This window comes from Leucopleurus acutus (genome assembly GCF_964270905.1).
Source record: "Leucopleurus acutus genome assembly, chromosome: X".
NCBI lineage: Eukaryota > Metazoa > Chordata > Mammalia > Artiodactyla > Delphinidae > Leucopleurus > Leucopleurus acutus.
In genome coordinates this window covers 101681773-101694147 of record NC_139148.1, presented here as the reverse complement: position 1 = coordinate 101694147, position 12375 = coordinate 101681773, and the positions used below count along the sequence as shown (strand labels likewise).

The following is a 12375-nucleotide window of genomic DNA, read 5'->3' as shown; positions in this document are numbered from 1 at the left end:
ACAATAATCTATGTAAATTTTTTGTGGGACCCTAAGAGTCCACACAGTTCCGTTAAGGAAATTGATTTGTGTGAAGGTGCTTATAAAAGATGAAATAATGACTTTCCGAAGCAGCTGTCTTTGAGAAATGTCTAGGATTTTCCATTTTGATCTGAACAAGGCTACATATCAGAGTATCTAGTAAGAAATTTTTAATGTATTTGATATTCAATTTCCTAAAACAAATGAAAAGGAGACACACACACACCTAAGTATATATAGCCATTCGCGTGAACAGTTCTATTTCCTGTAATGAGGAGCCCTGAATGTATTAAGAATTGTGCTCTGTTGTCTAGAAGTTAACTTTTTGTATGCTTTAAAGGGTTTAACAGTCCTACTTGGTTGCCATCCAAGTACTTTTACTGATTGGTAGAATATAAACAGAGCACACGATTTGGCATGATCTACAGTCTTGTCTGAGCAACAGGAATAACATGGATCTCCCAGATTAGTCTGAAGGGACATTGTCAGGACTCCAGAAGATTACACAGCGCCTGCTCATACAAACGATGGTTAATGCTATTATTCTTCAGTTGTACTTACCATGGGATTAAGCAAAACTTGCAAGAAAAAGGTAGGTTAGTTCTTAGGGAATATTGGGAAAATATGGAGAAAGGTCAGATATGTGACATATTAGTCAATTCATTTCACGAGATGGTGGTACTGGAGACAAACTGTAGCAGTCAGTAAGCAAATTAAACTTTCATATAAAGTTATTTAGAAACATTTACATGGAGAAAAAAATGAGGCTCTTGGCTATATATTTCACTTTTCTCTCATACTATGACTGGCTTGATTCTTACCGTTTTCTCCCTGATCATTCTTAAACACCTTCTGGAATTAAGATTTTGGAAATGGTCTTTCTGTACACGTTTGTATTTTTGGTGTTCCTTTCCCATGTCTGTCTTTGAGTGTACATATAATTGGAGGAATAAATAACTCTTTGTAGTTCTTTTGAATACATTGAGACATTTGTAGAATGTGGTTCACTTCATATGGAAACAAACATCTTCTGGAACTGTCTCATTGAGAAGAAAGGACAGTAGGGATTCTAGAGCAGGAGTCCTAGACTAGGAGATGGAATTTGGTTTCTAGTTCCAGTTCTGCTACTAGCTAGTAGTGTGACAAGTTAACTTCTCTGGGCTTCAGTTTTTTCATCTATACAATGAGGGTACTGAGCAAGATGATTTGTAAACGTTCTACAAACCTTCTCTTTCTACTTTGGGAACCAGGGAATTCTGTGTTGTAAGATTTGGCCAAGAATGACTTCTTTCATGGCCTTGGCCAAGTCCCAACATTGTTCTTTATTCCAGCTCTGAAATACGCATTCACAGGTATTTTTGAGTGATTGATGTTCATACAATGTTTTGAAGAGCTTTTGTGCATGTTGTCTTTCTATCCCATTTTAGGCAGTTGTCCATAATAGAAACCAAGTGTTCTGTAAATGAAATCAGTGTTTCCTGTGATGTGAACGAGGGCGTTTGACATTTCCCAGTCTAACTATTTTTTTTAATTAATTAATTAATTAACTTGTTTATTTTTGGCTGTGTTGGGTCTTCATTGCTGCATGTGGGCTTTCTCTAGTTGCGGCGAGCAGGGGCTACTACTCTTGGTTGCAGTGTGCAGGCTTCTCATTGTGGCGGCTTCTCTTGTTGCGGAGCATGGGCTCTAGGCGTGCAGGCTTCAGTAGTTGCAGCACGCGGGCTCAGTAGTTGTGGCTCGTGGGCTCTAGAGCACAGGCTCAGTAGTTGTGGCGCACGGGCTTAGTTGCTCTGCGACATGTGGGATCTTCCCGGACCAGGGCTCGAACCCGTGTCCCCTGCATTGGCAGGCGGATTCTTAACCACTGCGCCACCAGGGAGGTTCCCCCCAGTCTAAATATTAAAGTAGTGGGACCGCTGAGCTTGCATAAAATTATGTTTAAAATATATATTTAATCATTTTCTTCCTTTCACTCTGTAGGTGAAAACATTTTTAGTTCTGGAATGTAATGGTAATTACACTCCGTAGTTGCTACTAGAGTCGCCATCAGGGTAGTAAAATCTGATTAATTTGGACTCTGCTAATTTGTAATTGGGGCGATTTTACCTGGCTGAAGTTTATTTCTAAACGACGTATGAGGAATGGTGTTGTTAAGCAATTTAATAGTGTAAACTATATTTCATGAACTATATTTCTAGTTAAGGGAATTATTTTTAAAGCCTTTGGCATATTGGTTGTTTGCTCATGAGAGAGAATTACAAATGACTTCTAGCAATTTATTAAATCAAAAGAAATGAATATAAATAAATGCTCATCATCAGATATAATGCTTTTCGGGTTTTGGGGTCTTTAAGAGTGTTTAGGATGGGTGGAAGAAAGCAGTCTTTCTTTTCACTTTGAACAAATATTACAACCGTTGGAGTGCTACAGAAACAGGTTCTGAACATTAAGTCTAAGAGATGATTTGGTGGTATTGGTTGATTTCTTTGGAGACGAACGAGATTAGACCAAGAATATGTTGGTTTTTTGAATCAGTTGATTGTTCGTAGTAGAGTAATAACTTGAGAACCTTTGCAATAAGGTGATCTTCGCCTGTTTTGGGAGGTTGCCCTCTTGGAAATTTGGAAAACTCTACATTCACCCTATTTCCCCCTCATAAATATTGAGTAGTCTTCACAGATAAAGACTCAAAACACTTAACTACCTTGGTTTTACATAGGTTTGGGGGTCTTTGTTCTCAGAAGGAGAAGTTACATTTGCAATTACTACTTTGTAATATTTTCATAAGCTGGAAAGTGATTGAAGTTTCTCTCTAAAATGGCTCCATATAGCTAATTTGTAGCTGTTTTATATTTTCAAATGTTTGAGAATGCTTCAGGGCTTTGGAATGAGACATTCCAAACTTGCTTGATGAGTGTGTGTGTGTGTGTGTGTGTGTGCACGTGCGTGCACGCGTGCGCGCGTGTGTGTATTGTGTGTGTTTTCCTTCTTGGGGTTTCCAACAAGTTACCACTGCCAATTGTACCTAGGACCTTTTTGCTCCTTAACTATTAAGATTATTATACAAATCCTTCTAATGTAAGATATTGACTACAGTTTATTTGTATCAGTGGCACTTTTAAAAAACTTTTAAAATGTATTTTGGCCACTAAGATATTGATAAATATTCCTTTCTCTGATTCCTTTGAAGACTTCTGTGAGACAGTTTTTGGCGGGGGGGTACTGAAAAGAGTTGGAAATATCATTTAACCCTTTAAGTTGCTTGACTGAGTTTTTGTGCAGTGTTTTTGGGTCTGATCGATTGAATAAAAATTATTTGTGAGGTAGTGATGGCTGAGACCTATTTAGTATTTAATAAAGTTTATGCATTACTGGTCAATGTTTCAAAATAAGCTTTCTCTCCTTAGGTATGTATGCGTGAATGTATATACTACGTATACATATATGTTGGATTTCATAGGAAAATACATTGTTGAATGTTGATGTGTTCTTGAAGGTACTTGTGATTACCTTAGGTGATTTCACGCTGTATTCTGGTATATGAAATTACGTATTTTGCAATTTTTGAAAGCAGTGTCTTTCTTACAGAAATAATTACCTGTGCTTTTTGAATACAAATGAGAAAGCCTCTTAGGAACTAAATCTCAATCTTTCAAAAACTGGGAATCGTTTGGAAAGAGCATATGAAAGCCAGCTACTTAAGTTGGAAGCACAAGCTTATTGTTTGAATATACACTTGAAAGTAAATATGAGCTTTTCATCACTGCGATGAGTTTTTAAAAAGGTAGCGGCTTTCATGTCAATGGCGGTCCTCCTTTATTAAGCTTGCATTTGATGAAGATGGGTAATTCGGTTTTTAGGTAGAAGGTGGAAGGACGCATTGAGGGTAGATATTTAGTGATGGCGACTTGCCTACATCAGAAATAAAATTCTTCAACCTGAGAATAAAGAGTTCAGCATAATACCGGTTTATCCTATTTTCACTTCTTTGAATTGTGTAGAAAGTGTGTGAGTTTGGTGCTTTAAACAGAAACTTGAAACACCCAGTCGCGTTCTGGGCATTTACAACGCTATTTTCTGGCAGTATTTTAAAACAATACAGATGAAGCCTCTATTTGCCGATACTTTCATGAAATACGTCAACCTCCCTTTGACGGCAGCTTGAATTTTTGATCCTCCTTGTCAGTTACTAACCCCTAGAGGTTACCGGACCCGCCGCTGAGCTCTGGAATGGTCCCTGCTGGACACCTGCTTGGTGTCTCTCCTCTAGGCAATTTGTGAGCTGTTTGGGGGCGGGGGAGGCGTGAAGGAGGGTGAAGGGGAGGGAAAGGGGGAGAGAAGAAGGGGAGGGCAGCACTGAATTAGATTGTTGATAGCGTCCCTCCGAGGACTGCTATTAAGAGCACGCTATTCTGTACTTCTCTGCTGCAGAAGACAGAGTGATATTCGTGTTAGCACACAGCATGTTGTAAATGTATGAGATTTTTGCTCATCCTGGCTTGGAAATAAGAATAGGGAAGAGAGAGCAACTTGAATCAGAAGCTACTAGAAGAGCGTGCAGAGTTCTGCAGCAGTTTATATTTGTTCTTACATTTTGCCTTCTTCTAACTGGAAAACAGAGAGACTGGCATTTTTTTTAAACGGGCTCTTCCCATAATGGCATTCTTGTATTGTGTGGCCAGAGCTTGCACAGGAGGAAAGCAGGCTGCCGAATTTAGTCACTGATCTCTATTAGCTGTGGCCTAAGGCTATGCTGAGGTTTATATCCCATTTGTATTGTTGCAGCTCAAAAGAAGAATGTTCAGAGGATGACAAGTGTATTCTGAGTAGGTATGTTGTTTCATTTTCATATGAAACCCGTCTATTTTTTTTTTTCCTGCTACTATTGGTCAGAAATCAGGTTAATAGGTGCAGAATATAGTGCAGTGCTGCAGTATCCCTGTTAAGGTAGAACAATGGTAATGCAAGCTTAAAATAATACCAAAAAAAAAAAAAAAAAAAAAAAAAACCACCCCAAACCCTAGCCGCTTTTATCAAATAAAGCTGCATTGTGTGGTATGCACAGTGCAGTCTTTTCAAAAAAATTATACTGCAGTCAACGCTTTCCTAACGAGGTGGCACTATTGTTGAGTTCGAACGATAGAATCATCATTTGCTTTAGGGGACAGGAGGATTTAAAGGAGGTACCTTGCAGCCCTATTTTACAGATTGGAAGCATCGGTTTAAGGGCACTGGCAGAATCGTTTGCTTGTTCTCCGTGGCAGCCACTGCTGTGTCAGTACAGTGTGGAATGGAAGTCATAGTTGGTAGTCTGTTATGGAAACGCTGTTTACTGTTATTGTAGTACCGTGGTGACAACATGCCATTGAAATGGAAAACGAGCTCTCCTGCTATCTGGAAATTCCCAGTTCCTGTGCTTAAAACATCCAGGTCAACTCCACTTTCTCCAGCATACATGTAAGTGAGAGAAAATAGGATATTAAAGTGGGATTTCATTCATGAATCAACCTTGTGACAAAAGGGGGTAGAAAATCCCAAACAGCAACATCCAAAACCCCACAAGATTAAAAACCTCAAGCTTGCTTACATTTAAATATATTGGCATGCCCACATTTTACCATTGTTTTGGTTTTCTAGGAGTTTATGTTTCTTTTCATTTAAAGTGCCTAATGGTAATGTAATTACTAAGATGAAAGTCTAAAGGTATATCTAAGGAATTGCATAAGGATAAACTTTTACATTGGTTGGATGTTTTGAATTTTTGTGTATCTGAAATACTTAAGATGACTTCTTTTGTGTAATGGCACAAAAACTGCTTATGATTGATGTTGATGTGTTAAATATGGAAATGCTTTCTATAATTTTTTGATGAATTTGAAACATTCAGAGTTAACACATTGATCAGAAAATGAGTCTTTTATTGAGGACTTGATACTTGAGTTCTGTATGAACATTAATAAGTTTGATATTATATCTTTCTCAGTTTTATAATTCGAGTTCTGAAGTATAAGTTTGAATTTGTGCAAATTATAGTTCTATGAGTAGTTATTTATATACATGGAGTTGAAAAGTATATTATACAAATATCTATTTTAGAAATTTATTTTAAGTAGATATGTACTGAAATATATTGGGACGTCTTTCTAGAATTTTTGAAAATCTTATTTTTTAAATTTGCAAAGTGTTGCTTTAAAAACAAAATCTGGGAGATATAATAAAATATTCTTTTAAAGTATTGTCTGTGATCTTTTTTTAGTAGAGGAAGGAGTGAGGGAAAGCTGGACTTTTTTTTTTATTAAATAATTGTACGAGAAAAGCTTTTGAGTGAAAGTCTGTCTTAACTGTAAGTGTTCCCTTTAAAATATTTTTCAGTAGGACAGATGTGGAAAATTCTTCCCGCTTTAGGTCCATTGTGTGTTTAGAAATCTGGTGAGTTGCCATTTTATTACTTAGTTTTTGTTTTATATGAGGTTCAGATGCACAGTGGTATCTCTCTGGTTCTTTGAAAGGCTTTCAGCTGCTGAGGAAGTGTGCTTGTGCTCTCAGTCCAAGAGAAGCAATTCCCGGGAAAGCGAGGAAAAATGAGGACATTTCAGAGTTGAATCCTGTCATCATTTCATTTTCAGATTATTTTTTCTATTCCTTCTTAGAGATGCTTCAGGTTATTTTATCTGGGTGTTAAACTCTGTTTCCTATAAAGTTAAAATTTTAAGTTATATTTGTAAAAGAAAAAAGAAAAAAATCAGCTCTGTTTGTTTCTCAAAAGCTGCATTTGTCAAAAGTGCAAATTAATGGAGGTGACAAGTTAATGGAGCTCCTTCAAATAATTCGAGAAAATGAGATGTGCCTGTTGACTTTATATATCTTAGCTGGTGAGAAATGACCAAAGATTTACCAAAAGCAACTTCATCATCAAAACAAAACATACACACCCCAAACTAACATCAATAGGTTACAATTAATAATGGTTACTAATGATTCTAGTATTCCTACTGCATTTTACTGTCCAAAAGATCCAATTTGTAGCCCCTGTTGCAGCTGATTTGCTAATTTTTAGAGATGATTAAAAAATACTTACATTTTTTAAATCCATACTAGCCACAAGCTCAGATACAGCTTAATACAACATCTTTAATGAACCACTTTCTTTCTTTTAAGTCCTCACCTCTTTGACCTGGGGATATGAGTGAATTGATTTAGATGAGAGAAGCCAGAAAATGTCATAGATCTTGCACGTTGGCATTGAGTGTTGGTAGTACACATATGTAGAATGGAAAAGTATATTTGAGGAGCTGGTGTTAGTCTGGACTATTTTGACATGGTGACGGTCTGTATTGTTAAATTGGCCTTAACTTATTTTTTTAATAAATAAATTAATATGAGGTTTAAAATATTATGTAAATATACACAGAGAATATATGTTAAATATAGGAAAAGAAGACTAGCTTGGGGAGTTTAAATCAAGTTTTAAATAAATTGTTTCGTTTTTGACTGATTTAGAGTTCATTGCCTTGCTGGGCCAGAAATAAAAATACCACGTTTAACATGTTGTTCTCATCAGTGCTTCCTTATATTCCATAGCACTTCTACACACAGATGATATTTAAGTTGAGCATATTTTTCACTCAAAAATTGTAAAGAGCAAGTTAGAATCCTGGGTCAAGTAACATCATGTTTGCTCTCATGGTCGGTTGGGTTGGCAAACATAGATTAGATGGCTACTTGTGTCTTTTGGGTCTAAAGTCTTTGCATTGAAATGGAGCAGTTAAACTCTGACTCTCTGATAGATTGTGATATTTTAGGATTTACCTGTGAAATTACGTATAAACATTAAAAATACTATCTTGAATATAGAATTCTTCCCAGTTAATATAAGCATCTTTTGGTATATTTGCTTGTATTGGTTTGTAATGTTTTATCGTTATTTACTGTGATTTGTCGAATACATATTACATGATTTTCATTGATGACTTGGGTGCTTTTTCAAAGACTGAAATTTCAATATAAAATATTTTTGCTTGTAGTAAAAATGTATTGTAGTAATGGAGCAAATATGGAGAAATATAAAGGTTCCTTATGGTTTCTTTCTAAACTCAATGTAGGTGCTGCTGGCTAGAACTCTTCCATTGATGCTGGTGATATAGGGCAGTGCTGCTATCCACTAGTGAAAGCTAGAATAGAGAATGTTTTACTTATTGCAAATATTGAACAGAAAAGCTTTTTTTTCCTTGTGGATTTAAAGTCCAAGTTGGCTTGCTTTCTGCTTGTTTAGAACATGAACGTGAGTTAAAACCTTTCCATATTTTCAAGACTTATTGATGATAAAGACAATGTTTATGATAATATTAAGGAAAATAGTTTCTTATATAGCATTAAGTGCTTTTCAAATTGTGTTAAAATATGATTTGGGAAGAGTGGAGTATCATAAAGACAAAAGATTTGGGAAGATAATCCTTTGGCCTCCAGATAGCTTGATTACCAAATATTATTTAGTCTCTATTAGGTAGAGTCTCCCTTCAGCTTCAGTTTTGAACACTTGCAAGCGTGGTGTGCCATCCATGTGGAATTCTGAAGGGACTGTCTTGATCAAAATCTGAGTGATGTGTTTGTGTTACACTCTGTTCAGCAGAAGGTTGAAGTTCAACCTTAGCCTGAAGGAGTATCTCCTGGTCAGCGTAAGCTAAATTAGTAGACTCTGCTCCTGACAGGTGTGAACCATGTAAATTAACCTGTCAATTTGCCTAAATTAATAAAGCTGAAAGGACAGTCACTTCTAAGCGGTTTTCTGGTGTTTTGGTATTCATTGTTTTCAGGCAGCAAATGATTCCTTCAGGCTGATGTTATAGGGTTAATGTATTGTTAGATTCCAAGGACACACTGAAAGAGAACAGAATTAGCATTAGCTATCTTTTTATCTTTCTTCACAAGCAGTTAAGTCTCGCTAATAGTGGTGTGGCCACAAGGAGGAAGACAATAGGTAAGAATTAACCAGCACAATGTAACAGTGAATCATAGCAAGCCAGACAATGGGTGTAGAATGAGTGTTAGTGAATTAGACTTGTCCTCTCTTAGCCGATACACTTGTATTCAGTTAGCATCCTGTTTACAACTATTTTGTTTACTATGTAAAATATATTTTAGAGTAAGTGCCAATAGCACTGACTTTTATAGAAATCATTTTCTATCACTTTATCATTGAGATTCAGTATCTAGATTTCCCTAGAAAAACTGGTGCTTTATTTAATTGTCAATAATTTGTCTAGATTTAGTCATACTATATAAATATTCCTTGTTTGTGGGTGATTCAAAGGACAGTGAAAATTAAAACATGCACTTTCTAAATTTGACATGTTTTCTGTCCCCTAAGATTGTCTTTTTTCTAATTTAGTGAATAAAATACAACCTTGAAAATAAAATAAAACAAAACCTTAGGTATCCTTTTCATCTAGCAAAATACTTCCCAAATTGATATTCTCAAATTAGAAAAGAATATAATTAGTTAGATATTTTCACAATTAGTGTATACATAAACTTTTGTTTGCGTCTGCTTAATTTGTTTTTTTACTACATATGCTCAATCTAACAAAATTATGTGGAGAAATAACATAAATAACACAGAGCAATTTAGCGCTCATCTGTAACTCCTGTAGCATGTTTCTTGTGAATTTCCATTGTCTGAACTTGCAGAAGGGCTAGCTTAACACTTATTAATGGAAAATCATACAGATAAAAGTGACCTTAGATGTCATTTAGAGAATCCAAATCCCCTTTAAAGCAGGAATCCTTCCTGTGACAACTCTGAAAGATGCCGATGCACGTTCTCCTTGATCACTGTCAGTGACAAAGAGCTCACTACCTCCCCAAGCCAGCACCTTTCATTCGTGGACAGCTCTTCCATGCATTGAGCAAAATCGATTCCTCTTATCTTTCATCTCCTATTCCTGGTGTGGCCTTCTGGAGCTATGGAGAAAAATATTATTTCCTCCATAACGTACAAGCCTGGAAATCTTCTTTCTTTAACCATTACTCATGTGACATGTTTTCCAGACTCTTCACTCTGCTGGTTGTGCCTCACCCAGATAGTTTTTTTGTGTTAAACTTTATACAAGATACTACATCTGAATGAGATGCTCCCCACATGGACCTCTCTCCTTTCATACAGGCGTTTTGCTTATCTTAAAGAGCCTGCAATTATATTATTTTTTAATCATAGCATTCATCCTGAACCACAGTGACTCAGAGTTTACAAACTTCTTTTCGGAGGTTTACGACTAGATTGCTTGTTCCTCCTAGTCAGCGTTTATCCTCTTGGCTACTTCAGATCTTCGAGTCTGAGGAATTCTGGCATGTGCAAATGAAATTAAAATTTTGTTTTAAAGCCTATTGTATGTGTCTTTAAAAAGATCTCTTAAAACCATTGAATGTATCTGAGGAATATTGCACACAAGAAACTTACAAGACAGAAAGCTAGTATTTCGGATACTTTCAGCAATTTCCAAGAATTTTACTTGTCGAAAATTTATCTAGATTCGTTGTTTTTTTATGCCTAAATGAGTGTTACTTCCAAGTACCCCTCAAAACATTTCCCCAGAGGGAAGAGAGACGGAAATGCAAATCTTTCACCATCGCGCGAAGTCTGGAGTTACTAAGAACTCTGAGGATTCCAGACATTCTGCTTGAAATTTAGAATATTTAGATGAGACCTAAATAGGGCCAAGTTAGGGGGACGGAAAAGAAAGAAGGAAGAGATAGGCAAGTATCTGTATTAATGACTGTATTACTTGTAGAGTCAAGAATTATAAGCGCTGTGCATGCCGATATTTTAAATTGAAATAGCAGCCACAGTGTATTGCTTTATCTCCTCAAGGCCAAGAAAGAGGTGGTATAAACGTGAGATTCTTAGGGCATCAGTACATAAAGAAGTTACTGAGCAATCCACTTTTGAAAGAGCTCAGTTCTTTCTCAGTCACCTTGTATATTGAGTTTATAATATTCAGAAGTTACTGCCTGTTATGCGCCAGGCATAACTCTGCTGGGTATCATGGATATAGTCCTTGCAGCTATTCAAAATGACTAGACTTTATCTTCTATCCTGTCTTTATTTATAAACAATTAAATTGCTTGATTTATTTTGCTCCTGTGAAAATGCTAAACCAAGACAACCAGTTTAAATAACATTCTTGTTTACTGTGCTTGCATTATTGATAATGGATTTAATGGCAATAAAACTACTACAGAGGAGAAATGTATCTGGGCTCACTGAGGAGATATGAATTGGATATAGATACCAGATTTTAAAGTGCATATTCCTATTGTGATGATCATTTCGCAATATATACAAATATCAAATCATTATGTTGTACACCTGAAACTAATACAATGTATGTCAGTTATACTCCAATATTTAAACAAAGAAAAAAAGAGAAAGTACATATTCCATAAGATGGAAAATGATGCAATTTACATTTAAACTTGATAGTCACCTTTTAAAACAAGAAAAATGGAGTGCCATTCTTTAAGTTGGACAGGGCTTAGGTACTTTATAGCACACAAGTGTATATATTTTTACCTTACAAGCATCAACAGTTTGATCCCAGACTATATGATGTAATCTTAGAGAAAAATAAAATTATATTATGTTTCCAATTATAGTAAAATATTTTCACTGGCATGACTTACTAGGATGAGGGTATATGTTGTTTTTAACCCAATTTTGCGACATTTATGGTATGGTAAGACAGGAGCATGCCCAGCTCGTTGGACAATTCTTCTTATGATATGGTTCAGTGGAGAAATGAAATAACATGTTTCCATAAGAAAAATGTAATTAAAAACAACTTTCAGAATTCTTGAATCTAGCCTATACAACAGATATTGTAAATTTCATGTGAAACATATTTATTTGCAATTTTCAAAAATGTCCTGGTTTAACATAGTTAAATGGAATACAATTTATTGAGTGCTACTATAAAAGTGCAAAGCACCGTGTGAAAACTTCCCCAATTTTGCTGTATGGGGAGACACTGCTTTGGGAAAGATTCCCGGTGTTCTCCTTACTTGTTGCAAGTAGTAATAAATCCTTCCCTCACTGGAAAAAAAAAGTGCCAAGCACTTTGGAAGCTGCCTCCCAAACACTCTATAAGGGTAAGTCTTTTCCCTGTTTTACTCTAAGGGCACAGTGGTTCCGAGAAGTTAGTTAACTTGCTCAATGTTACACTTCAAGTAAGAGGTGAAGTGAAAATTCAAACGCAGTTCTGCTTGATTTCAATGATCTTGACTCCTCCAATGCCTTTTTCTTTTTATAGACTCTTGCTACTTTCATGCCATCTACTAATTAGGAAATATCTCACTAGA

At 36.0% G+C, this 12375-nt stretch overlaps 1 protein-coding gene across 6 annotated transcripts in view; it reads left to right on the top strand.

Annotated features, from left to right (window-relative positions):
• Positions 1-12375, top strand: part of KLHL13 (kelch like family member 13) — a gene marked incomplete at its 5' end in the record, with an annotated part of 111924 nt that overhangs the window by 47644 nt on the left and 51905 nt on the right. For 2 of the 6 annotated variants that reach the window (XM_082865390.1, XM_082865388.1), the window contains one exon: positions 4772-4851. The exons of 3 other annotated variants lie outside the window; for them this stretch is intronic. In XM_082865390.1, the coding sequence (XP_082721516.1) occupies positions 4772-4851 (80 nt within the window). Of the gene's footprint in view, positions 1-4771; positions 4852-5380; positions 5479-12375 lie in introns of those variants that run through there. One more of the 6 variants, XM_082865386.1, reaches the window with a different exon arrangement.